The sequence below is a fragment of the Simochromis diagramma genome, unplaced genomic scaffold (genome assembly GCF_900408965.1).
Source record: "Simochromis diagramma unplaced genomic scaffold, fSimDia1.1 OVJJ01000705.1, whole genome shotgun sequence".
Lineage (NCBI taxonomy): Eukaryota > Metazoa > Chordata > Actinopteri > Cichliformes > Cichlidae > Simochromis > Simochromis diagramma.
The window spans coordinates 4,515,884-4,543,594 of record NW_024387448.1 but is presented as its reverse complement, the minus strand read 5'-3'; the positions used below and the strand labels follow the sequence as shown (position 1 = coordinate 4,543,594).

The 27,711-nt window shown below is 41.8% G+C and overlaps 2 protein-coding genes across 3 annotated transcripts; both read right to left on the bottom strand.

Annotated features, from left to right (window-relative positions):
• Positions 1-6,558: 6,558 nt before the first annotated feature.
• Positions 6,559-16,195, bottom strand: fkbp1ab (FKBP prolyl isomerase 1Ab). Its single transcript, XM_040013825.1, has 5 exons — positions 16,049-16,195; positions 15,895-15,942; positions 12,031-12,143; positions 9,470-9,636; positions 6,559-7,914 (listed from the first exon to the last, which is right to left on the bottom strand). The coding sequence occupies exons 1-4, from the start codon at positions 16,083-16,085 to the stop codon at positions 9,508-9,510; spliced, it is 327 nt and encodes a 108-aa protein (XP_039869759.1). The 5' UTR covers positions 16,086-16,195; the 3' UTR covers positions 6,559-7,914; positions 9,470-9,507.
• A 1,990-nt stretch (positions 16,196-18,185) lies between these two features.
• On the bottom strand, positions 18,186-27,220 carry nsfl1c (NSFL1 (p97) cofactor (p47)). 2 transcript variants are annotated; one of them, XM_040013823.1, is made up of 9 exons: positions 27,085-27,220; positions 26,266-26,366; positions 26,067-26,144; positions 23,453-23,618; positions 23,231-23,326; positions 21,316-21,425; positions 21,063-21,200; positions 19,824-19,994; positions 18,186-19,389 (listed from the first exon to the last, which is right to left on the bottom strand). In XM_040013823.1, exons 1-9 carry the CDS (start codon positions 27,184-27,186, stop codon positions 19,227-19,229), a joined length of 1,125 nt encoding a protein of 374 aa, XP_039869757.1. In that variant the 5' UTR covers positions 27,187-27,220; the 3' UTR covers positions 18,186-19,226. The 2 variants fall into 2 exon arrangements, with proteins under 2 accessions (XP_039869757.1, XP_039869758.1); XM_040013824.1 differs by having other exon boundaries at positions 26,067-26,141; positions 27,085-27,218.
• Between the last annotated feature and the right edge of the window lie 491 nt (positions 27,221-27,711).

The following is a 27,711-nucleotide window of genomic DNA, read 5'->3' as shown; positions in this document are numbered from 1 at the left end:
AAACTAGGACTGACATTTTTCCACTGTCTGTATTCAGACATATGTCATTAAACACTTTGGTCAGAGCGGTTTCAGTGCTGTGGTTCTGTCTAAAACCTGACTGGAAGGCATCGTAGCAATTATTCTGTTTTAAGAAGTAATTGAGCTGTTGAGAAACTGCTTTTTCAATGATCTTACTTAAAAACGGGAGATTTGAGATCGGCCTGTAGTTGTTCATTTGTGTCTTGTCAAGATTGTCCTTTTTCAGTATAGGTTTGATTACAGCAGTTTTTAGTGATTCTGGAAACACACCTGATAATAAAGAAAAGTTGACGATCTGTAACAGGTCTGACTCTAAAGTCTTTGAGACCTTTTTGAAAAAACTTGTTGGCAGGACATCTAAACAGCAGGAGGAGGAGTTCAGTTGACCTAAGATGTCCTCCAGGTCTTTGCTGTTAATAGGTTGAAAATGTTTCATGGTGTTTAAACAGTTTTTTGGTGGACACAGTACATATCCTGGATCTGCTGTTGATGTACCAATTGCTTGTCTAATTTTTTGGATTTTTTCAGTGAAGAATTTGGCAAAGTCATTGCAGGCCATGGTCGAATGAAGTTCAGCTGCCACTGACACAGGAGGGTTTGTTAGCCTGTCAACTGTAGAAAATAAGACCCGAGCATTATGGCTGTTTTTAGTGATGATGTCAGAGAAGTAGGACCTCCTTGCATTCCTCAGTTGTAAATTATAATTGTGAAGTTTCTCTTTATAAATGTCATAATGAACCTGGAGGTTTGTTTTTCTCCATCTGCGCTCAGCTTTCCTACACTCTCTTTTTTCATTTTTCACCAGTGTGGAGTTTCTCCATGGAGACTTTTTCCTTCCAGAGATAACCTTCACCTTAATGGGAGCAATAGTGTCCATTACATTTAACATGTTAGCATTGAAGCTATTGACGAGCTCATTGACTGACCCTCTGGGCAGGTCAGGTGTTAATGGGAAGACCTGGTTAAAAATTGCACTACTGTGTTCAGTTATACACCGTTTTGTGATCACTGTTGTTGATATATTTGTGTGGGCTGAGATTTTACTTTCAAAGAAAACACAGTAATGATCAGACAGGCCCACATCAGACACAGTAACCTTTGAAATGCTCAGGCCTTTGGAGATCAGTAGGTCAAGAGTGTGTCCTCTATTATGTGTGGCCTCTGTTACATGCTGAGTCAGCCCAAAGTTGCCCAGAGTGTTACTCAGGTCTTTAGTCCCTTTAGGACAGCCAATACCGATTTTCCTTACTGAGGAGTTGGCAACACTGAGCCCACCCGCAGTAGATGTGCTCGGTGTGAGGTCTCACAGCAAGCTATCAAATAAGGCACATTTCTCGGCTTTTAAAAAAAACGCTATGCGTCGCCAGGTGTTTCATCGGATTTGAGGTGTTACCTCCTTTGACAGTATCACAGTATCAGCTTAAAGCACTTGTTGCAGGCTGCTGAGTTTGCATATTTTGCTGTGAAGTACAGCCAGACTTTTGACCGCTTTGCCTTGGTCATTTTTAATCTGTAGCTCTGCTCTAAAAGAACGTACGTACGTACCTGGCCCCGCCTACTATCCTCGGAAACGTAAAATGATTGGCTAGAATCTAAAGTGTATCACAGCTCAGGGAAAAAAAGCACCGAAATAAAGCACCGAAATGTGCGCTGCTTTTCGGTCTGGTTACTACCGTTTATGTCAGAACCGGTGCCATCATGGGACCGGATACCGGTACCCATCCCTAAGTATAAGGGCTAATTTACACTACAGAGTCCTACTCTCAAAAACTGACATAGATGTAACTCTGTCTGTGAAGCTGAATTAAATAAACAAGTGCTATAAATGTCTTAAACATGTTTAGCGCCATCGTGTGCCAGCACAGAATGCTTGAGTGCGTCGCAGCACCCAGCATATCTCCACTCTTGCCAGTCATTCCACCTTTGCTTTGGAGGACTCATCGGAGGCAGCGGGGGAAGAGAGACGGTTTCCTTGTACTACTTCGTCGGCTTCATCTTTATCTTTTATAGCTATGCCCCGCAATACATTTTTATACCAGATGATCTCTTCAAGCTTTTACAGCTCTTTCGAGATGATTATGATCAAAATTGGAAGAGATCAGCTCATGTATGGTATTTTAATTTATCTTCCACCTCCTGGGTCTGCTCAATCTTTTCTGTCAGTATTTCAAGTCTTTTTAACTCCCACTATTAGGTTTGGCATGGTCATCACTGTTTGGGACTTATATTCATGCAGAAGATCCATCAAATAGTATCACTAAGGAACTCCTGAGCATTACAGACTCTTTTAACTTTGTTCAACATGTATAAGGGCCTACTCATATTCATCTTGCAATAATTCAGAGATTCTTGGCTTATATAATAAGTCAGTGAAAGAGGCTAAATACTCTTATTTCAATAATCTCATAAATTGTCATAAGAATAATCCAAGGGTATTATTTGAGATTATCAACAGTATTGTTTGTTCTCCAACTCAACTGTCTGATGATGATTGCAATACATTTCTCAATCACTTTGTAAATAAGTTGATGGACTTGAGATCAAAAATCTCCTCAAATGGCTCCCCTCATGAAAATGGTCCTTGGTGCCCTGGATCATCTACTTCTTTTTCTCCAATTACAATGAATGGTCTAAACTACAGTAATAGGTCAAATGAAATCCTTGTCATAATATCCTTAGATATATTACCTCCTTCTGTCCTGTCTGGGACTCACCAGCAATGGTCCCACATTGCTGTCTGTCATTAACAGTGACTCATTAATACTGAGGCAAGGTAACTGTGAAGTAACAGATTCTGAAGAAACAGAATCTTGATGCAAGTTCTACTGGTAATTATTTGCCTATTTCAAAATTGCCATGTAGAAGCAAATTATTATAAATTATTAGAAAGCAATTGTAGAAAATTAGTTCTTGGGCAGCACCATGGCTCGGTGATTAGCACTGTTGCCTCACAGCAAGAAGATCCTAAATTCAATTCCACCACCTGGCCGGAGTTTAGGTGATGAAGCTTAAAAGACATATACTGCTGATTGTCATCGGCATAGAAATGATAAGAAATGTTATTAAAAGATTGAATAATGCCAACTAGAGAAAGCATGTAGAAAGAAAATAATAATGGATCCAAAACTGAACTCTAACCTGCAGGTCAGGGAGGTGAACTTGTTTGCTCTAACAGTGAAGGTCCTATCAGATAAGTAGAAACCCAGCCTAAGGAAAAACCAAAATACACAAGTGAAAACTTTAAGCGTATTAAGTAGGATTTTATGGTCAATGGTATCAAAGGCTTCATTGAGATCAAGCAAAAATTATTACCGTATTTACCGCACTATAAGGCGCACGTAAAATCCTTAAATCTTCACAAAAATCGACAGTGCGCCTTATAATCTGGTGCGCCTTATGTATGAATTTTGGTTTGTGCTTACTGACCTCGAACCGGTTTTATGTGGCACACTATGCTCAAAAATCTGTCAAAAAAAGATTTTTAGTGCCACTTTTTGGAGCATTACGGTTACCGTTGCCAGGAGCCTCGCGGAGTAATACGTACTGTGCTTCAACACAACATTACCGTGTTGTGTGTGTATAACGACTCCAAAATGGCACCCGCGAAGAGACACGCTTACGAAGCTGATTTTAAACTTCGAGCAATTAGTTATGCAGAAGAGAATGGAAATAGAGCAGCTGCCAGACAATTCAGCATTAATGAGTCCATGGTGCGCAAGTGGAGGAAGCAAAAAGATGACCTAAAACAAGTAAAGAAGACCAAAAGGAGTTTCCGAGGGAACAAGGCGCAATGGCCGCAGTTAGAGGACAAAATTGAACAGTGGGTTATTGAACAGAGAACAGCAGGTAGAAGTGTCTCTACAATCTCTATTCGACTCAAGGCAACAGCGGTAGCATGTGACATGCAGATCAACCACTTTCGAGGGGGACATTCTTGGTGCTTCCGTTTTATGAAAAGGCATAATCTCTCAATCCGCACAAGAACTACTGTCTCATAGCAACTGCCAAACGATTACAAAGAAAAGTTGGCCATTTTCCGCACGTACTGCCAGAATAAGATCACTGAAAAGAAGATCCGGCCAGAACACATCACTAACATGGACGAGGTCCCCCTCACCTTTGACATCCCCGTGAACCGTACTGTCGAGAAAACAGGGACCAGTACGGTATCTATACGCACCACAGGGAACGAGAAGTCATCCTTCACTGTAGTTCTGGGCTGCCAAGCTAATGGCCAGAAACTACCACCCATGGTCATTTTCAAGAGGAAGACTTTGCCAAAAGAAAAGTTTCCGGCCGGCGTCATCGTCAAGGCTAACTCAAAGGGCTGGATGGACGAAGAGAAAATGAGCGAGTGGCTGAGGGAAGTTTATGTCAAGAGACCGGATGGCTTTTTCCACAAATCTCCGTTTCTTTTGATCTACGACTCCATGCGCGCCCATCTCACCGAGGCTGTCAAAACCCAAGTGAAGCAAACTAATTCGGAGCTTGCCGTCATTCCGGGTGGATTAACCAAAGAACTCCAACCACTAGATATTGGTATCAACAGGTCGTTCAAAGTTAAATTACGAGCTGCGTGGGAGCATTGGATGACAGAAGGCGAACACACATTCACCAAGACAGGGAGGCAACGCCGAGCGAGTTACGCCACTATCTGCCAATGGATCGTGGCTGCTTGGGCTAAGGTATCAGTCTCAAGTGTCGTCCGAGCTTTCACGAAGGCTGGAATAATCACTGAACAGCTAAGTAACAGCAACGAGACTGATTCGGATAATGATGAGAGGGATCCGGGCATGCTTGATGCCGAAATTGCCCAGCTGTTTAACTCAGACACTGAAGGTGAAGAGTTTGATTGATTTGTGGAAGTTGAATGAACTGGAAATGTAAGTGTATTGTTCAATATTTGATGTTTAACAGCTTAACAATGTTAATAGTTACTGTGAATGAGTTGGTTAAATTTTAACTCATTCGATTGTTTTATTCTGCTGAATGCACTTTAAACGCCTTTTAATCCGGTGTGAGAGGGATCCGGGCATGCTTGATGCCGAAATTGCCCAGCTGTTTACCGTAACTCGGACACGGAAGGTGAAGAGTTTGAGGGAATTGTGGAAGTTGAATGTACCATACTGGAAAAAGTGTGTATTTTTCAATATTTAATGTGTTACAGCTTAACAGTGTTAAGAGTTACTGTGAATGAGCTTAATAAAGGTCGAGTTATTTTTTGTTTGTCTTAATGCGTCTTATAATATGATGCGCCTTATGTATGAAAACAGAGCCAGTCTTCAACAGTGCGCCTTATAATCTGGTGAGCCTTATAGTGCGGTAAATACGGTACAGAATAATTCCCTGCATCAGAAGCCATTAAAAGATCATTATAGATCTTCAAGAAAGCAGTCTCATTGGAGTACTTTTGAAAACCAGATTGAAAAGAGTAAAGAATCTGTAATTTGCATAGTAAAGTTCAGAACTGTCCATCCATTCTCTTCTGCTTATCCTTGTGAGGGTTGCAGGGGGCTGAAGCCTATCCTGACAGGTCGCCAGTTTGTCGCAGGGCTAACACATAGAGACAGACAACCATTCGCACCTATGGGCAATTTAGAATTACCTATTTACATAACCCCAAACCATGCAAACTCCACACAGATGTGAAATTTAAAATTGAGGTCAGAGGTGACATGATACTTAGACACAAACTAGAACATGATATTTTGAATCCCCATATTCCTGTGTCATTTCCTGAATGTTGCTAATACAAAGGTAGCAGCATTTTAAGCATAGTTTTAAAGATAAAAGACATTTTATTAAAGATTTAACTTATTTGACCTTAAGAAGTAATGTGATATTTAGAATCCTTCTATATTCCCTATATGTCTATATGTTGTCAATAATAACTATAACCAGAAACACAGAAGGGAAAAGGTTTACTTAACATGAATTCAGGCGTTAATTCATTATTTGTCTTCAAAGATTTTAAGAACATAGTATTTCTTGCTGTCTAGATGAAAGCAGTTATAAAAAGGTTAAGCCAACAATATAAAATGTATTCATTCAGTATTAATCCAACTGGTCTTTTTGCAGTGCAGTAACTCATGCAGAGTTCCAGTCAGCTTGAAGCAGCACATTTTTACTTTCCCCCCCAGTAAGCTCATGCATCCCGAGCACCTTTTAAAGGTTCCAGATGGCACCAAGTGGAATTCTAGGAGAGATAAAAAATATGCACAAAAGCTTTTATTTATGATTAGCTTGTAGGCACTTGTGGTAAAATAGTTTCACAAGTTATTGATTTTTAAAGTGTTTATCTAATGTTAATACAATTTATTATATAAGCTGCTCATCAGTTTAGTTGTCTAGGTTACCCCACCCTTGGCTTGCAGGTCAGTGAGCAGCAGTCAATAAACAGAGACAGCCTCTGAAGCTATGTGCTTTGTCTGTGTCTGTTGATCTTCAGCATGATGATTGGTCTGCACTTTGTCACGCCCCAAATGGTAATAAATCAAATACAGTGGAGTAGGGGGAAAAAGCCAAAAATAAACTTCATAGGCATGTGGAGAGTACTTCTTTTATTTTAAATATGTCTTCATTGGTTTAGCCTGCATACAGTAATGCATCAGCACAGAACTACACAGTACATAGGTGGACTGCTGTCACACCAGTTGCAGCTTGGCCAATGTGCAACATCAACAGTCAATATCAGACAGCCAGGCCAGCAAATCCCTTCATTTAAACTCCATTTAAAACTACTACTTTTTTTTTAGATACAAAAACCACAAGGACGCCTGTGTGTCAGCAACTTTTTTTATGACAACACAGACTTCAGTTAGGCAGTGTGGTACTTAACAGTGGCAAAAAAATAAAATATAACTAAAAAAAGAAGAAAATTTATCGTCATAGGTTGAACATCAGCCATGTTGATTCTAGAGATAGAAAGTGAGCATCTGAAAAAATACACAATTGTAATTGATCCACAAAATAAATCAGGGAGGTTGCAATTTGACTGACACCCTCCCCTTGATTTCAAGCATTTCCATCCTATTTTTATAAGACAAAAATAACCAAACTTCCAATTGACACGTGTTCCCACAAATCCCGTTGTTGCACCGTTCGACCTGTGTATGGCTTTAAATGGGGTTTAAAGACTTGGCAAGATGAGAAGGCAGTAATAATAAAATCAGATGCAAAGCTTTCAGCATGTACGCACTAAGTTTCCATCAGGCCTACAACATGCAGATAGGGTAAAGTAGTAACCGTGTATCTGGTGAGAAGATTTAGGCACACATGAGAGCTATCTACAACTGTTACTTGTTCTCTTTTGTGCCAGCTTAAATTCACAAGTTCAATGAAAAAGTAAACACAGTGGTGTTTTACAGAAACTACGTTCCTGTGTCGCACCATTAAGGCCTCCCCTGACTTTCACAACAAGTAGCCATTAAATTTAACCTTATGCCTATTTAACCCAATTTGAAGCTGGGCAGGGATAAAAATGTGTGCTTTTAATATGTTTTTGTACTTTTTTTTTTCCTTTATTTTTTTTTTTGGAATACAACAAGCTGTCAAACATATAACATCAGTATGGGTTGGACTTATAAAGATGAATGTTTCGGCTAGTGGTTCATTGGTTATGTACTTTTCAGCGTAACCATGCACAACATTTCTAAAACACAAAGAAAAGCAATTCAATTAGCATTTTAAGATTAAGAACGTGGAGGTTTTTAAGGCTATGACCCATGGTTTTTCTAGGAGGAAGAATAAGATGGAAAAACAGAATCAACTCAGTCACAGAGACAAAATAACACAAACTGTCATAGTTTGATGAAATAAGTAGTGGAATATTGACTTGAGCCTCAAGTGCAGACTCTCCTAGCTTCTCTCCTGGTCGCCCGTGTAGGAAGTCCCCTGTGATGACAACATGAAGGAGAACATCTTGTTTAAAAACATTTTAGGATGTACAGATGGAGATACCTCTGACACTTTAGTTTGGATTGAGATTTAAGAGTCATCTTACCAAGCTTAAGTGTTTAACAGCAGTATATACACTCAGGGCACTTAATGGAATAAGATAACCCCCCACAACAACCAGACAATCGCCTATGGACAAGTATTTGGCAACTGGGAAGGAAACACTCCCTTTAAACAGGATGAAACTTCCTGCCACGACCAATTCAGGGGTAAGGGTAAAAACAAGGAGTGTAGGAAGTCAATTAAGCATAAATGCTAAATGGATGCTGTGAAACATATTTGAATAGGTGCACTTCTGGGATCCAAACTGGATTTGACTGAGATGGTAACTTGGAATATAGGATATATATGAACATTAAAAACAAGTATCAACTTCTAGGTTACAGAATTAAAGGCCAAAAACTTCATTTCCTCTAATGGCCAGTATAAACTGGCTACAAACAGAGCTTTAGCTGTAACATTACAACCTGGTAACAACCTGGAGAAATGGTTTTGTTCTTTATAGCTAATTTCCACATTAATAACACTTAAAGTTAGGGGAGTGGCCCAAAGCTGTCTGGTGTCACATCCACTAAGCTGTCATTAAATTCTATTTTTTAGTATTAATTACACTAATTATGGGGTATCTATGTCTTTGTGTTATACCTGTAGAGTTTTAGGAGATTGTAAACCAAGCTTTTGAATGTCAGCTAAAAACTAAAGCTAGAAAAAAAAAACCACCCACTGAAGTAGAAGAAAACAATGCTAACACTGAGGCTTTAAAAAAACAGAGCCCAGAAAGAAAGTTAGAATGTAGCCATAACTAGCTAACTAGCTACATTATAACTATAGCTACATTAGCTCAGTTTTTGACCCAAATTTAGCCAGTTCATATTCATGTGTGAATATGTTAGTTCTGTAACATAATGAAATGCTATAATAATAGGTAGTGAGTGAATTCAATACATGCTGCAGCTACAATATGTCATGTAATGTGAAATAATAAACTAGCTACTGAAGAAGCTAGCCAACTGTTATGCTATGGTACTGTGTTAAAGTAGGCTAGTTGTGTCCTGTCAGGACAAAAAGTAAAAAAATTAAAACGACAAAGGTGCAACAACAACAGCTCATCTGTGGTGAGAGGAAGCTCTAGGGCAGCCTGAACTTGTGAGTGTGCTACCAGTTATTTTCTCAATAACAACAACCCTTGTATTCTAGCCTTATGAGTTTATGGGGCTTTTGGGTGGCTGATTTTTTATTTGAATCCTTGGGCAACGCCAAGTTGCTCTCCAGTGTGTTCGTCAGAGTATGAATGTGTGTGTTTAGATGGAAAGCAATTAAGTGTAGGAAAAAAGTGCTTGCATGAATGGGTATAAAGCACTCCAAGTGCTCAAGTAGAGTCGAAATGCATGATACGAGAACCAGTCAATTTATCACTTGCTGTGCTGCCCTGTGTTTAATATGTAAGCTAGCTAAATGTATATCAGACTGTGACTTTTTACAGACTACTTACACAACATTAAAAAAAATAATAAAGGCAGCGGGTTTGTTTCACTCCAAACCCAGCAGCTCTACATCAAAGATGAGGGTGGCGTTAGGTGGGATGATGCCCGGATGGCCTTTGTTTCCGTAAGCGTAGTCAGGCGAACAGGTCAGCTTGGCCCTCTGACCAACACTCATCTAGATGCAGGAGGATGAAGAGGAGGAGACAGAAACAGGACAAAGGCAATGGATTGTTATTGAGCACTTGTTCTGCTAGAAAATACAGTTAATTGGATCATAATGTAGTCTCTGCAGTGGAAGTTAGATAATAAGCCACAGGGGACAGTAAAAATATCTTGTTTACTAATGATGCTTCAGTTTTCCTCAATCTTATCCACAGTGCATCTACTCTGACTGCTTTACTGCACAATAGCAAATCAATCTAAATGCCCTGTGGGTATATTAAAGATCACACTGAGCACACAGAGAACTTGAAGTTGCTACCATTAAAAATACAGGATGTCCACACAGGCAGCACCAGCCACCTCATCTAAATGCTGCACGGCTGAGCGGGTGAGATATGGAGCTGTGTCCTTGCTGTGTTGGTGCACAGAGGAACAGAGTTAATGGAGAGCTTGGTAAGTGAAAACTCGATAATGGAACCATGTCAATAAATTTATGTGTTACAGAAGCAAAATACATCTTCTTTGAAACCATCCCAGTTACATTTGCCTCTAAATCATGACTGCTGAAGCTGCCGAGCTTTATGACTTTTCCCCCAGAATCTGATCCAGTGGCATACAATACACTGCAGAACGTCCTCTGAGGACATCTGAATAAATTCACACAGCTTATAGACCAGCTTTAGATTCATTGCTTGATCATTATTTTATATGTGCTGTATTGGGGTTTCCGTATGGGGTACTAGATACAAATTTAAGACTTTTTAAGACACATAATAAAATGTTTATTTCCTTTCTGCAATCAAGTCAGTCCAATGTAAAACCAGTGGGAACAATAAGCTCAGCACTTATTTACAAAGCACATGAGCGGGTACATTGATATCACTGACATCCCCACCTCATTTTAACCAGCTGAATTTCATAATTGACAGTAATACAACTAACTAGTTACATGACCTGGAACCAGACAAGTAGCAGAAACTATGGCATTTATGGCATTTGCTCCAGGTTTAATGATGCTGTTTATAAACAGGAAACAATGAACACGTCTGAACAAGCAAAGTCCAAAGGCCACGATTTTTGGTCCTGGAGCCTTTCTAAAGTCAGTTTTTTTAGGCTGTTTTTAGTCTGGGTCGTTTTGGCTAATCTGTTGGACTGCAAGTCTGCAAATAGCCTAAGCAGAAGTCAAAAGACATTTTGCAAAATGCAATCTCAGTTTTCATTTTTTGCCCAGTAAGAATTTTACTTCGCACTACCGCTATATCTGCTTTCATGGTGAGACTGTTTTTTTCTTTTGTTTTTGTGTCCAGCCCATGCGCCGCTTAGCAGACAGTTAATCAGAGTCCCTGAACTGTTGATTGAAATTCTTTGGGTTTTTTTTAGTGTTCAGACTAATTAGCAACAGCATGTCTGCTAACCAAACTAGCTAGCATATGGTGATAACTTAGCACACCATCCTCGCCTGTAAATATGGTCACTTCTCGTGGCGATCGTGGCTCAAGAGTTGGCAGCTCGTGTTGTAATCGGAAGGTTGCCGGTTCGAGCCCCGGCTCGGACAGTCTCGGTTGTTGTGTCCTTGGGCAAGACACTTCGCCTACTGGTGATGGCCAGAGGGGCCAATGGTGCGATATGGCAGCCTCGCTTCTGTCAGCCTGCCCCAGGGCAGCTATGGCTACAACTGTAGCTTGCCTCCACCAGTGTGTGAGAGTGAATGAATAGTGGAATTGTAAAGTGCTTTGAGGGTCTCGAAAAGCGCTATATAAATGCAATCCATTATTATTATTACTTCCGGCTCCAAAAGAACTACAAAACCAGTGGAACACGTCAGCTTTGTTATTTCCATCTTCTCAGCAGAGTCGATGGTTGTTAACCTGACTGAAAATAGGCTGAATGAGCATAGATGTATCCATGTTTTATTGAATCATCATCAACTTCAGTGAATGTTGTAGTTAAATTCCACCATCTTGGACTGCAGCTGGTGAAGTAAGCTTTCTTCTGTTGTACAGCTTAGAACTGCAGCACATGAGCCAGTTTGGTGGCCTTCCAGCTTGCAGAAGATCTCCAGTAAGGAGTACGAACACCAGCAGCAGTCCAAGATAGTGGAGTTGGAATCTTTCCAACCACAGGACTAGATCCTTCCTACAAAGCAGCAGATGGATATTGAAGACCGCCACAACAGTAACCTACCCAGTGACTCAGCTAGTAGGGAAAATACAAAATGGTTAGCAGCAAATTAACTTCCCAAATAAAAGTGAGAAGATTATGGCCTAGTAAACTGAAGGTGGGTATCACTGGAGGGATGAATATATAAAACTAAAACGTGCTAACCCACCATGTAAAGTCTATGATGGAAAAATGTAACGCTACTAATAATAACCTTTTTACCTTTTCCCAAAGTTCTCCAGCCTACCTGCACTACGCCCTCTTCCCAGCCTCGGATCACTTCCTGCTTGCCAATCTTGAACCGGAAAGGCTTGTCTCTGTCACGAGAAGAGTCAAACTTCCGTCCGTCTGTGAGAGAGCCTGCAAACAAGGAAACGGTAAGATGGAAGTACAGTGTGTGAGAGAAACAGAAACAGCTGCTGGTGCACGCCCTCATCCTGCTGTTGAAAAAGCCAGCCATTACCCCTGAACATGAACAATTACAGGACTAATCACTCACAGAATGTTCAGGCCGGCTAATATCTAACGTGTACAAGTTGTTTCATAAAACCATTGCAAACAGTGATGTCTTCCAAGCTTCTCTGGCATCCATCATCTCTGCTGTGTTTATACAGAGCGCACAAATAAAGGGATTCTCAGCATCTCAGAAATAGAAGCTGCAGCTGTCTGCATGGTGGGTTTGAATGTGAGTCAGGAAAATGCAGGCATGGGTGCACAGAATAGCAGCCCTCCAATACCATTTCCGCCATCGTTATTACTGTTATTACCACCACCGTGGAAGGGTGTGTGTCTGTGTGTGTGGTTGCTTGATGCAACATCACACATATCGATACGCAGATCAGGAGGCGAGCTGTCAAGATGCAGCCTGTAATCCCAGCGGCACGGTGGGGTGTCCTGTCCTCTTCTGGAAATCTAGATATCAGATTATCTGGACAAGCTAAAGGTCCCATTCGATCCGAGCACTGCAGTGCAAAGAACCCAATAATGACTTTCTCACACGCTGATCATTTCCTGGATGCAGAGCTGCTCCGAGACCCCAGACAGACCAAGTTTTGATTTTCATACAGATGTCTGCATCAAATAAAGACTCGCTTGTGTAACGGAATATCCTGTTTCATGTCAAGATAACTTTGTAGGCTTGCAGGAAGGGAGACGGCTCAGAGAGGAAATCCTGCAGATTGTGGGTTATTAAAAAGGAGAGAATGCAGTCTCAAGCCTAAAAACAAGTTTTAAAAAATATTCTTTGCCTTGCAAAGCCCAAATGAGCTCTGACTTCATGTTACATAATCTCGAAGCAAAGAGGCTTGTGTTACAGGGTGAGTTATGTCTGTCTCACCAGGCAACACGCTTTGCCAAACTAAAAACAGGTGCAGACAAATATGTAGTCTAGTATGCTGGGAACTGCACGACATGATCTACATGTTACTCCCTTTTAATACACTGCAAAGCATGCTAATGATATCTGTCAGTCTGTCCACTGCTTTTACGTCTCAACAGCAACACGAGGAAGGATTTCCATGAAGTAGTGTGCAATTTCCACAAGAAAACTCTCAATGACTTTGCTGATCCACAAACTTCATGCTCCACTATGAGTGGCTTGTAATAAATTAGCTTTTCATATAGCACTATCTGAGGAGAGTTTTAATTTATGCAAAACTTTGGCAATAGAAAAAGCCACAAATTTGATTGCACAAATTCTGCTAGCATGCAAACCCGCCACACAACCGACTGCTAAACCTCAACATACGGTTTTAGCATTGCATTGCTAGCGTTGCGGAGCTCAGATGGGAGAGGAGTCCAGAGGGTAGGGCTGCCACATTGAAAGCTCAGCGGTACAGAGGTTAGAGCGAGGGACAGACCCATGGCTGAAGATCGTAGGATCTGAGACAGTGTGCATGGGTGAAGGAGGTCAGACAGATACTGAAGGCCAGGGTATGGAGGGATTTGTAAGTGAGAAGGATCTAGTAAGTGATGTGTGACTTGATCGGCAACTAGAGATTAATGGGGGTTGGGGGGTATATGTTGCCAAAACTTAGTGTGTTTAAATGAGAGCCAGTATAAAAGATGGACACAGTCACTCACTGGATAGTTAGTCACTTTTCTCTATCACCAGTGTTTTGAAACCAGATGTGACGAGTGAGGGCTGGATCTGACTGTGAAACCCCGTGCTTATTAGTTAATAACTCTATACTCATAGGTTATAGGCTTGTTAATATTAATAGGTCAAGTATACATCATTAGTCAATTAAACGGTGCTACCAATTTGCTAATGTCGACAATTTGTCATGGACGATTGTTCACATTTTGGATAATCCTTCTTTATCCACTATTGTTTTTGCCAATCAGTTATGCTATCAATAATAATAATGGATTGCATTTATATAGCGCTTTTCGGGCCCTCAAAGCGCTTTACAATTCCACTATTCATTCACTCTCACATTCACACATTGGTGGAGGCAAGCTACAGTTGTAGCCACAGCTGCAACTGGGGCAGACTGACAGAAGCGAGGCTGCCATATCGCGCCATCGGCCCCTCTGGCCAACACCAGTAGGCGGTAGGTGAAGTGTCTTGCCCAAGGACACAACGACCGAGACTGTCCGAGCCGGGGCTCGAGCCGGCAATCTTCCGGTTGCAAGACAAACTGCCAACTCTTGAGCCACGATCGCCCCAGTCACTACTTTAGTCTTTTTTTAACACAGTATGATGTTCAATTTCAACCCAACTCCTCCCTGAGCCTGGTTCTGCCGGAGGTTTTTTCCTGTTAAAAGGGAGTTTTTCCTTCCCATTGTCGCCAAGTGCTTGCTCATAAGGGGTTGTTCTATTGTTGTGTTTTGCTCTAATATTAAAGGATCATTATCTTTCAATATAAAGTACCTTGGGGCAACTGCTGTTGCGATTTGGCACTATATAATTAAAACTTAAATGAATTGAACCATTTCAGTCTTCATCTGCACCCTGTGGCTTTGGATTATTAGTTAGACAACAAAACATTTTATGCTGCCATCCAAGTTGACTCCAGTGAACTGTAATAAGCTTCTTCCTTTCTAAACATTTTTTCTTAAAAAAAACACAAAAAACCCCACCAAAAGACAACTGAGATATTAATTAACACAGAAAATAAGTCTTAGCCACAGACTGTGCTGTACATCAGTCCTACAGCTCTATCCTGGTGGCACAAAGGAGGGGTTAAAAATAAAAGATGTGACTGATATTGCTAACTCTTGTTCAGAGTGACGAAGTGACCAACATTCAGTGTTGTTCACATAACGTGCAATTCTCCAGAAAATAGTAGAGGATTGAGCCTGCTATTATTACAGTCAGCCAGACGGTTATAATCCGCTCAGCTAAACGCCACCAACCCCCAACCCCCCAACGACCCCAGAGAAACTCCAACAAAGACAGAAAAGCGCTGGAAATCAGACGGGATTTAAAACCGTGCTGTCTGGGCTCCTCTGGTCTGTCGGTCTGGTCCTCTGAGTGAACCCTGCGGCGGAATCAGTCTGCGTCCCCCCTCCACCTCCTCTTTTGTTAATTATCCAGACAAGACAAATGACCACATTCATCCAGTGATCTTCATGAGGCTGTAATGGAGCGGTCGGCCCCAGACTGAGGCGCGCATTATTTTACGCAGTGGTGAATCCAGAGCACCGTCCCCGGGACACACCACCACCTCCACCTCCACCTACTGTTGCTGATGCTGCTTTGCACGTTTTCACCTACCCAACACACCGAATGTGCGGGGAGTAGAAACGCGACGAAGGGGTTAAATTTCCACGCAGCTCAGTCGGTGACTGACAGTAATACCTCTTTGCCCTACTGAGAAATCACTGACTGGAAAGGTCTGAGGCACAAAATATGTCTGCTGTGCACACTTTGTCCGGCTGCACGTTGCTCTCAATCCAACCCTCACAGCGTCCCTGCGAGGATTCTCATCATCTCCTGCGATACTTTCAGGATTATCACGCTGAGCTATTTTTCAGAACGGGTGTAGGACACAGTTGCCCACAGCCGTCACTCCACTCGGACGGCCTTCCTGTGAACCCGCCGGTGTGCCTAACGTGTACAGTGTGTCCGTGCACGCACAGTTTAAGTTTGTCACGTCAAACTCACCGACATAATGCACCACACACGTCTGTCCTTTTTTGGGGAAAGTCCGTCCTGTGGAGAAGCCAAAAGAGAGCTTAACATAACATGCTCATGACGCAATTAAGGCGCTGTTTCTATGGCTGCACGCAAGCACGTTAAAGTGTACAGCAGGCTTTACCGTCACCGGGGGTGATGGTCTCGATTTCGACTCCCATTTCAGCGCTGTGCGTCCTGGAGCTGCTGCTGCTGCTGTCCCTGAACACGGCAACACTCCTCCCGCAGTCCGTCTGTCTGCGCGCTCCTCCGGCGGATGTTCCACATCTCTCTCTCTCTCTCTCTCTCTCTCTCTCTCTCTCTCTCTCTCTCACACACACACACACACACACACACACACACACACGCACTAGCGTCAATGGCTCACATCAACACTTCCGCCCACGACCACCAAAGTAAAACCCAATCTAAATCACTGGAACGGACCCCTGGCGGCCACAGGCCACCCGTTTTCATATTTAGATGAAAACGGGTGTTTTCATCTAAATAATAATATTAGAATAAATAAAATCAGTTTTAAAAGTGAATAATATATTGTTCAGATATTATCTTGTGATTTAAAAAAAATCAAGATTAAAAAAGTTTGCAAATAACAGAAAAACAGGCCTTCAAAAAGGAAAAACAGATCACAGCGCACTGGGTTTACTCTGGGCACCAGCAAGTGCTCCTTAAATGCAAAAGCACAACGTAGCAAGAAATTAAAAAAGTTACGTGCCATTCATTTCTGACTGAAAGAAGAATCAGAACTGACCTGCTTCTTAGGTTTTTTCATTCTCCATGGTTCATTTTTTTCCAACCTTATGTCTAAATTTTATCTTGCCATGTTTATTATATTATTATTAAAATATTATTTTATTGCTGCTATTGTTCTTGTACTATTTTACGGTGACCTTGAGGGTCTTAAAGGCACCTATAAATAAAATGTATTATTATTATTATTATCGGTAAACTGTAGCGCAGTAGTTGAGACTGTTATGCTAAAGTCACTATAAAATAATTGCACGCCAACCGAGTCCACGTGGACGTGTGTGTGGCCTCTGAGATACATCTTAATTCAGAATACAGTAAGCTTAAACTGTATGTGAGAACAGGAAAGGAAATATTTAAAGTGGAAGCTTTTTTTATTCATGAGAATGATTTTAGGTTTCTTAGATCTAAACACTATACAGTGAGTCACGTAAGACAAACAATAAAACACTATTAGAACAAAGGGGGCCCATCAGATCTGATCAATAGTCAGATATTACACAAAGCTTGACACTTCCATAAATCCATCTACCATGTGTTGCAGATTGCTCAGACCTCCCTCTTCCCACACAACACTCTTAGCTTTCCAAAGGGGCACTAAGAGGATATCAAGCCAGCCAAGAGACACAACTGACAATCTCATGTCCAGCTGGGATCGTCTCCCTCCCTTTTGGCATGCCCAAATCCAAGGAGGACCCCTAGATTAGAAACCACATCATCTGCCTTCCTCTCAATTCTTACATTTTAAAAATTTCAACCTCACAGCAGAAATAATCATGTTTGCAGTCTGACAGAAACCAAGACTCTACAGATATTTTCTTAAGAAGTGCTATACAGTGGGTAAATATTTTTAGAATGCCTTTGTTTTGTTAAGGAAGGTAGCCATTTTGAATAGCCGGCAGCTGTGTGCCAAGCTTTACATCTGCTAATTACAGTTGGACAAACAATAAAACCTGCTGCCAGATGCAGAGAATCTGTTTGCTTCAGTTTTGGTGAGTTCAGTCTTAGTATTTGATAAGTCTGCTACTTAGTAGTTGCTAGCAGATGTGTGTGTTTAATGTTGCATCCATGCAGTTCATTGATGCACCTTATTAACCAAACATGCTAACATGCAATAACTTAGGCTTCCAGCCTCTTGTCCAAATATGGTCACTCCTGAAAACAAACCAAATATTCTGACAGCCAAAACATTCAGAAGGGCGACGTACCTGTGACAACATCCTTCTTTTAGATACAGTCTGTGTGCTAGACTGACAATGGAAATGGCGGTATTTGGCAATAAGCTGTATACACACCTTTGCTGGGTCCATGTGTAATTTCTTTTGGGAAGTCTGACAAATGGAGGGATTTACACATTAGAAAACCAACATGAAATGTGGTTACGTCACTGATAAACTCACTGATGTCCCCCAGGTGAAATGCTAACATTATCTAGCATAATTATAATTCATGTTTTCTCACTTTATAAAAGCAGCAGATATCCCACTAACAATAACAAAAACACAAGACCATCATTTCTTTTTACATCAACCATAAAATGGATTTATTTCACCAGAGGTCCAAACATATTTTTGTGTTGCCCCAGGATGCATAGAAGATGTCAGTGTATCTTAAGAATCCAACTTCCGCTAACACAAACCAGTGTTTACAATCTAAATGTTCTTTTGCTCGACCATTGGTTTAATAATAAAGCCATGTGTAATTGGTGTTCATATATCAAAATGCCTCTGTCTAACTGGGACAATCTTACAATCGGCGTGAAAAAGAAAAAAAAAAAAAAGAGAAGGAAGTGATAAAAGGAGTTGATTTAAAAAAAAATAATTCCATCTTCATTTAAACAAATGGACAGGTGTGATTGTGGAGATGCGCAAAGAAGAGTAAGGCTACTGGTACAGGTTTGTTTGGAGAGAGAAAAATCCTTGATGTTTTGTTCCATCATCACCCGTTTCTCTCCAACATGAATGTGTGGAGAGAAATGGAAACTTGTACAAAGCCACATCATCAGGCGATAATAAACTGGCTTTGGTTATGTGATTCTGGTCTGTGCTGTTGAGACAGAATCAAAGTGAGAATCTGTCACGGTGTGGATCTGCCAAAGCACCGGCTACTGACAGCTGATGGGCTGAGTTAAGGTCTATAGAAAAAGAAAAGATGGGTTAATGGAAAACAAACAAATCTTTAGTGAACACCTTTATAACTAAACTGTCGTTCAGACTGCATCTTCAGGCTCCAACAGGCTCTTACATGAACTCTGTTCCAGTCTGGAAGATTTTTAGTTTCGTCCCCGTTACCGTCTTTCACAGACAGGGAGAGGGGGGAGAATTTGGGGGGACATGGCTGTGAAGCAGAGTGTTAAGTTTCACTTTAGAAAAACAAAACTGAGAAATTAGAAGTCCATACATAAGTCTGTTTTCTCTCCACCCTCGATAGGGCAGCAGGTTTCAAAGAGCTGCTTAGCCACACCACAGGGAGAGGGAGGAGTGGAAGAGGGGGGAGGGCAGCTGGAGGAGGGGGACAGGGAGAGGGTTCAGGGGGCTGATCTTCCTCTCTCATCCTCACTTTAGCCGCTGGACGATTACAGCATTGAGGAGGTTGGCCTGCTGCAGCGTCTGGCTCTCATCCATCAGCTCCTTGTTGGGGAAGGTGGTCATCAGGACGAACTCTCTGGCAGCCATGGCGGGCCGGGCCGCCACCACAAAGTGCCGCAGGTCAGACACCCTGAGAGACACAAGGACATGGCAGGACAGGAAAGAAGGGTTATATGACAGGATGAAATCTGACAATGTTAGCTTCTACTCTTTGATACAGGACCGATTTCACCTTCTTCGATTTTTTAGGCTGGTAGCACTGACCAAGCTAAATGTTGTCCACAGACTCGTGTACCACAGTTTGTGTATCCGTTTCTTTCTCTCTTCTTTAAGAACATGGTTTGTATTGGTGTAAAATCACAGTGTGTAGGGTTTATGAGACAGGGATTCACTGATTTACAACCCCCCAAACCTTGTGTCCCTAATAAGACACTTGAAACAACACAATGTCTCTGCCTTAACAATCACAAGGACTGGTTGCATAACTGGGACCAAATATCTACAGATCTTGTCCTCTTCATATCCACGTCCAGCAGAAACACATGCAACTTAAATTTTTTTTACCTGTGGGTATGGTTGAACTTTTGGACCAGCCTGCCACCATCGGCAAGTCTGATCTGAATGTTAGTGACGGGCTGGGAGGGGTCGAGGGTCACTGAGGCACTGGCTTGGGCCTCGTTGGCAGCTTGGTCCTGCTGGGAGGTGGGCGGAGCTGAAATCAACTCTGGTGTGGCGCTGGAGAGAAAAGGGCAAAAAAAAAAAACCCCAAACATGACCAAAGTGAACAGAAGTTATGAATGCAAAAAATACACAACGTATACTTTAAATACATGAATGTCAACATCTGAAGAATAAAGTAGCTACTGATTTGGTTTGCAGTTATTTTCCAAACATTTGTCTGAAACACTTTAGTTTGGGTTTTGCTTTTCCATTTGCTGCTTGCTGATCGATTTTACTGGGGTTGTATTCAATCAAACATTTAACTATTCAGATTACATGCTCCTGCAGTCCCGTGGACAGCAGACGATTTCATGGCCTGAGTAAAAGGTTTTTAGCTTGAGATTTTGTATTATTTTCAGATAATCACCGGCCTATAAATTGTACCACAACAATGTTCTGGAAAACTGATAAAAGTATTAAATATCCCCATCCACAAATAAATAAAGAAAATCAAATAGTGAGAATTTCGATATATTACAGACTTCTTATTTTATGTTAAAATCTCTCTTCAAACTTTTTTTTGTGTTCAGCATTTTATTGATTTACAACAGGAATGGGGGTGGGGGGTTACAGACATATACAGCACAACTGTAAAGTGCAGTAGCAAAGCAAACATTGGTCACAAGGCATGGGGACAGGAAAGAAAAAACACAAAGTTACAATCAGTTATTGCCTGTTCCAGGAAATAACTTTGGATGAGAAGATTTTCCAAGCTTCGACAGTCGTGGGTCGAGCGTTATTTAATTTTGCTGTGGTATGTTCAAGATTAATGATACGGATAAGACATCGTATCCAGAATGATTCCATACAAATGTCAGGATTGAACCATTGCTTTGTAATTGTCTTCTTTGTACTTATCGTCAACATGCATGACTTATGCAGGTTATTAGTAACCTTGGAGTTTCTATGACCCATAGAAACCAGTAATTCATCCAGATGATTCATGATAACTTGAAAAACGAGGCAGACTGGTTCACTGGCCTTTATATGAATGAAGCTTGCACTGAGCTCAGTCAGTGCTTTTTTAAAAACCATACAATAGACACAATACAGCTACAATGTTAAATCAAACGTCATCCTCACCTCCCCAGCTTCTGTCCTTCACCTTCAAAGGCTTTGAAGGCCATCCTGGGCTTGGTAAAGTCCTCATCTCTGTGGTCCTCCATGTCTAGGTTGACTTGCCCCCCTCGAGACCGCTGTCTCAGCTCAAGAGGAATCTCCCTGTGGGATGAGGATGAACGGGTGAGTGTGGAACTAACATTCATCAGGACATAACACGAGCCGAAAAGCAAATTACTGAAATTGCAAACAAATAATAGATTTCAGCTAATCTCACCCTCTTCTGATCGCTTCAAGGAAGTTGGCATTTCCAGGATCATCGTAGCTTCTGAGTTCACCGTTATCCAGACTGAAACCGGTCTTCCACAGCTTAAGCACCACATGTACCTAACACACACACACACACACACACACACACACACACACACACACACACGGATTATTCAATACAGATGCAATTTTCCTCACAGCCATTTTTTAAAGGAACAAAATTAAAAAAGCAATACAATAAGTCACTAAACTGTCTGCTGTTGGCAGGTAATGGAAGCGTGAATGGCTTCAACACGCACTTGACACTGGCACATTGACCTTTTGTGGTCTGATAGTCGTGAGCCTTGAATCCAGTTGGAGGTTTTCTGTGTAGAGTTTCCATGTTCTCTCTGTGCCTGTGAGGGTTCTTCCCAGGTACTCTTTCTTCACAGCTACAACAGGTGGCTGGTGCCTGTCATAGTGCCTGTCATAGTGGTAATTCCTGAAACAGATGGTGGACCACCACCAGAGGTGAAGGAAGTCCATTCCGAATTCAGGACGAGTTGCTTCTCCAACTAGAGATGAAATATCTTGGCTTCTTGTTCGCCGGTGTGGCAAGTTGATTTTGACGTCACATCATGTGTCTACGTGACAGAGTCTTTGTGTTGTGTCGGCCATTAGTCTTCCTCTCGATTTTTGTAACTTGCCGCGTGTACGAGAGTACGATCTTGTCAGTTTTTACCATGATTCTAACGATATTCCAGTACAGAAGCCCAGAGACATTCAGATATACAGAGGGAGACGCTGGAGTTGTTTGAAAAACTTGGCTTCTGGTTGTGACTTCTTCATCTCCTATAGCAGCAATTAGATGGCGATATTGTCTGAGTGGCGACACCTATTGTTCAGGAGAATACTGCAGTGTGTCTGTGAGACAAGGTTGTGGCGCTGAGCAAAGCGACCATTACAGCAGGTACACTGGCACTTTGAGACTGACAGACAGATTGGTGAGGAGTTGGCACTGAATGAGACGCTGTACCCACCCGTTGCTCTGAAGAGACCCGAGCTGTCCACTCACAATTCAACCTACGTTCCTAGCCTTAACTACAGTCACAAAGTCACAGATACAAGCATCAGAAATTAGTTTTCTTTAAAGGCTGGTTGGGTGGAGCAGAGGCGCAGCTCCTCCACAAAGAAAAGGGAGCCAGCTGAGATGGTTTGGGCCTCTGACTAGGATGCCTCCTAGGTTAGGTGTATGATTTGCATTATTAATGCAGGACAGGACACAATGCAACTCTAAATATAGTTATTCTAACAAATCTAGTGATGATTTCTTAGAATAACGCTCTAAAATCAGCTCCTTTTATTTCGTACTGTTGGTGCTGCTGAAACATGCATTTATATACTTTCAGGCAAACTGTGCTCTGCAGAGTGCATTCAGGCTTGATACATAATTGCAGCATATTTGCCACAGAGTGCCTGTAATAGTGCAACATCCCTGCAGGATTTGTCTGGTCTTAGTGGCTAAAGAGACCTCTACTCTGCCTACATATTCTCTCAGATTTATGGGCTACTTTTAGAGCCAATATACTTTTTGAAATACTCTCAGAACAACAACTTAAGTGCATCATGCCTTTCAGCACTGGTATGCTTTGTGAGATGGCCGTGAGTGCAGTTTATATAACAAAGCAACAAAACAAACATCTCGGTGTTATGTGACTCTACTCATGAGGACACTCTTTAGGATTTGATTAATGATTAGTTGGATTCCTGGAACAGGATTGATCACCCTTCATCTGTTACTGTCTTGTTTTATTGCTATAAACGTAAGAGCCCCAGGCTTTGATTGACTGAAGTCTACCTTGGAGCAGATTCAGAAACACAGGACAGGAAACAATGCAAGGACTGAATTACCCACAAAAAGAAAGAAAATAATCTACACTCACATCCTGCTGCCTGTTGGAAGCTTGCCTCTCACCAGCCACATAAGTTGACTCCTCCTCAGGGGCTGCTCCTAGCCTGTAACCTCCGCCAACAAACGCCTAGAACAAAAAGTACAATCAGAACAGAGTAACTGATTTACAGACACAAAAGAAATCTGCTAACAGGAGCAACATAGAAGAGAAGGAGCCTGTCATGGACAGCTGTTCACAGTAGCTATACTTCACCTTAGCTTTGCTGGGCTCCCCCAGTCCTCTCCCGCTGCGGTCCAAAGGCACAGCTCCGTGTTCCTTCGCCCCCTTGAACAGATCCTCTACCACTTCATTGGAGCTCTTTTTCTTAGGAGGTCCCACAATCTGTTGCCCACTGCGCTCTGATCCTCCTGCAAAAAACCTGAGAGGGTGGGAATAGAGCTAGTTAGAAGTCTTTTATAAACAGAACAACAGCCACTCTGGGGAAAGAGAGAGAATAGTGTTCTACAGGGTCGCATGTCACAGTGTGAGAGTGAGGATAATAAAGCCATAATTGCAAAATAAAGGTTGAAAAACAACAGTGTTTCTGTGCAAAAACTAAAGTCCTTTGTGCCCAATAAAGACTGTTTACAGTGAGTCTCTTGTCTTGCTGATGGACAACTGGCCGCAGTAATCCTTGTTCTGTGCTGCAACCTTTATAAGCTTGGCACAGCACAGGATCTGGTCGGCGTGGTCCTCCAGCTCACAGTTGGTGTCTAGAGCAAAGGTACTGACCACAAGTAAAATAATTGCAGATGGTTCTGTTCTCTTGGAGGTATGACAAATAAACTAAGTCTATTGGTGTATGGATAGTATGTGTGTTTATGTGTGATTTTTAGGAGTAAGCTTATTTGGCTAGACTAAAAAACACATTTAGTGATTTATCTTTACTTTTTCATCCACCTGAGAACACAAGGCAACTGACTGATTATTCAACAGTCTCCTGGCTTTTATTTTGAAAGTCAACTTGCTGCTAACCAGCTAGCTCTGGTCTTTCCTGTCTATCCTTTTCCTTACAAACAGGCTAGTCAGGTAACTCCTACATCTTGGACTATAAAGTGTACATGGTTTTATTTAATAATTTGTAGGAGGATCACCACAGGAAAGACAAGTTCAGAATCTTTCAGACAGATCTCAACTGTGTGTAGAAAACTGAATGAAGCCTTCATGGTGGATCTACAGGGGGAAAAAACAATTCTGAAACCAACTGAGAAGAAGGGAGAAAAGTGCTTAGATCTAGAAACAATGAATGGACTACAGACCATTCAGTACAGTAACTGTATGAGTGAGAAAAGCAGCCATATGTTAGAACTTATTCAAGGGTGTTGGACAGGCTTCATGTGACAACCTGATAGAGTGGAAAGTTGTAATCAAAGCTAAAGGTACAAACATTTAACAATCGCAAATTTAAAGCACTTTTCTCAATGTGTCTTTTCATAGCTTTAAAGTTTTGATACATAATGAAGAAAACAGGCAAAAGAAAATGGAACATCTCTACTGAGTAGTCCTTTGCAGCGTATCAGCTGTTTGGACAACAAAGAAATAAGATGAGCATACAGTTGCACTGGAGACGGGTGTCTGGGTAGCCAACTATGTGCACATTGTTCTAGTAGTCAGGCAGCAAGACAAACAATGTAACCAGACTTGAAAACTGCACAATCTACAGTGCTGCATTATATAATTCTTATGCATGTTAAAGTGTGTCGCCTGGATGGAAACAAACTTAAAAAGATAGACATGAAACGAAACTGACAACAGGTGCGCTGTGGAGGCAACAACAAGACAACAACAAAGAGGGAATGCTTTTGCAGACCAATGCTCTCTCCTTATCCCTCCTAACTGATTTTATTTTCTAAAGCTGGTGTCATAGTAGCATGTGACCGTACTGACAGCTCCTTAAGGTTGCACAGGTAGTCCTGCAGACTGACTTGTCAAGAAGTTCTCAAGAAATACGGCACCATTTCTACAACAGGTACTGTCTCATGCTACCATAGAGGATAATACTACTAACAAAAGGAAAACTACAGAAAACAATTAACATCAGAGGTAAAGAGAGAGCAGCTGCTGTAAAACCATTCTCTGGTCTTGTTGTTGTCTGTATACTGCACCTGTTGTGACTGTCGTTTGCACCAAAGTCAGTAAAATGGATTCACAATGGTTTACACTTCCTAACTGGATCAACTGATATCCCTGAAGTTGAACTGACTTTGATTAATACAGCAATGTGTGAATGTCCCTTCACTCATTTTGAGCTGTGTACATATTGAAATAAAGACACTCCCCCCTCCTCCAAACTATCCCAGAAACCACTGTGCACTGAGAAACAGAACCAGAAGAAATGTTAATTATAAATGACATCATTACTGACTCTGGAATAAAATACTCTGTGTTCTTTAGCTCTGTTTGCTTGGATGAAATGAAAAATGACTATGAAGGTTATCAGTACCCCCACACGGTCCCCTTAACAACTAGTCCACTGCACTGATCCAGCAGCAGAATCTGTTGACACAGCAGGAAAGCGACCAGCTCCCAGAGAATGAGGTGTTACCAAAAATAGTTTGGTGCATTCTGGAACCACGCCAGCTAGGTGTGACTTTGTACCATCCATCCACAGCTCAAACAGACAGCAACATCTGTCACACCCATTCTGAAAGGCCTCCGGCACAAAAAGGTATTCACCTCCTTTGCTCGTAATTATCTATTTGAGTATTATACTGAGACACACTGAAGCTTTTCTGTAACTCAGCCTAAGAGAGCTGTGGTCTTATTTCCACACCTTTTCCACACACTCACTGAAGATAATAAACAGACAAGAGGGAAGCACACTTACCTTTGGCCTTCCTCTTCATCACTCTCATCCTCTGCTTCATGCATTAGATCTCTGAAGGAGGTCACTCTGGGCTGACTACTGGACGATAAAATTGTATAAATACATGTACAAGTGTCCTGTACTTAAACAAAAACGTCCCTCTTATAATTGTGCCATTACATTGTGATTAAAGCACTGACAGGCTGGATGGAGACTGTACCTGGGGCCTGCGGATCGGGACACCGAGGAGCCTCCCTCAGGCTGGGGAAGTGTCACTATGTCATCATCGGCTCCGTCTTCAAAGAAGCTGGCGAGTGCAAGCTGAGGATGCAAAACGAGCATGCAAATGTGACAGCACGAAGCAGACAGTAAGATAACATCTGACGAGCTCCAGATGCTACAGTACACCGCTCCGGTAACACGTCAGTCAAGAGCTCATGTCAAACATTCTCGAGGATTAAGCGATTTAGCCACAGTTTCACTGACTTATTTTGTCTTTCTCTTTGTACACTGACGACGCTGGTACAGTGAAGAAACTGACCATGTCTGTGTTATCTTACAGTATCAGACCACGCAAATACTGTGGATATGCGTTTATTTTCCTAACCTCCCCCCCCCCACACACACACACACACACGTTATTCTCCCATGGAGCAGCCCATACGATCAGGGGCAGGTGGCTACTAATAATAACCATTTTATTTAGCGTTGCATGCTAAAGCTAGCTAGCATGAGTCAATAGGTTTACGGCAGACCAGCTTAGACAACACTTAATGGACAATCTTCTTTATGATAACACAGCAGTAGTTACTGCACGCGTGACGCTATCAGCTGACTAACTGTACGCGTGAATTGTTGCTGATGATAAGAAGCAGTCCGGCCATTGTCAAAGGGTGACTTGCACAAATTACCGGCAAAACCCGGCTAACGTTAGCCGTCGAGCTACTGGTCTGGCACATGCCCGGTAACCTGAGTTTCCTTCATAGGGTCTTTCATACAGTCCACCGCAGCTCCATGGAAGATCGCAGAAAAGCCGTACCTGCAGATTCCAGCCGGCAGACTCCAGGAAAAAACGGGCCCTCTCCTCATCCACATCAGTAACAGCGACGAACTCCCTCACTGACTCCTCTTGGTTCGCCATTTTGATTCGCTCCTTCAATAACTCGTCCGCCTCCACCTGAGGAAACTAGCAACAGATGATGGTTCCTATCCTGTTACAAACCAGACAGGAAGCAAGTGTTAAACACATCACAGTCAAAAAAGATCCCATGTGGTTTCAAACTATATTTTATTATTTTTTCAACGAGTATCGACAGCTCTCATAATTTTGAACACAGTGTATTTTTTTATTACAATTTTCTGCGTTGTTAACATGATTTTAACCACTTGGTGGCGACATACCCACAGGTTAAACTGAGCAGTAACTCATTAGCGTTACACTGTGTAATGTTTGTTCCTGTGTATGGAGTGTTTTAAGTCATTACTTATTCCTCAAGGTAAAGAATACATATATATATGTGTGTGTGTGTGTGTGTGTGTGTGTGTGTGTGTGTGTGTGTGTATAGATAGATAGATATCATCCTTTTCAAACTTTGCTTCTGAACTAGGACAAAGAAGTCTATAAATTTAACTGCGTTGGATTATACATTTGCATTTGGTTCAGTTC

Excerpts from the sequence above, each read along its gene's own strand:
- nsfl1c (XM_040013823.1), bottom strand. The coding sequence starts at position 27,186 with ATGGCGAACCAAGAGGAGTCAGTGAGGGAGTTCGTCGCTGTTACTGAT. Across the intron at positions 26,367-27,084 it reads CTGCCGGCTGGAATCTGCAG|CTTGCACTCGCCAGCTTCTT; the intron begins GTACGGCTTTTC and ends TTGCATCCTCAG. Across the intron at positions 21,426-23,230 it reads CTTCCAACAGGCAGCAGGAT|GTACATGTGGTGCTTAAGCT; the intron begins GTGAGTGTAGAT and ends TGTGTGTGTTAG.
- fkbp1ab (XM_040013825.1), bottom strand. The coding sequence starts at position 16,085 with ATGGGAGTCGAAATCGAGACCATCACCCCCGGTGACG. Across the intron at positions 12,144-15,894 it reads GTGTGTGGTGCATTATGTCG|GCTCTCTCACAGACGGACGG; the intron begins GTGAGTTTGACG and ends CCTTGTTTGCAG. Across the intron at positions 9,637-12,030 it reads GGGAAGAGGGCGTAGTGCAG|ATGAGTGTTGGTCAGAGGGC; the intron begins GTAGGCTGGAGA and ends TCCTGCATCTAG.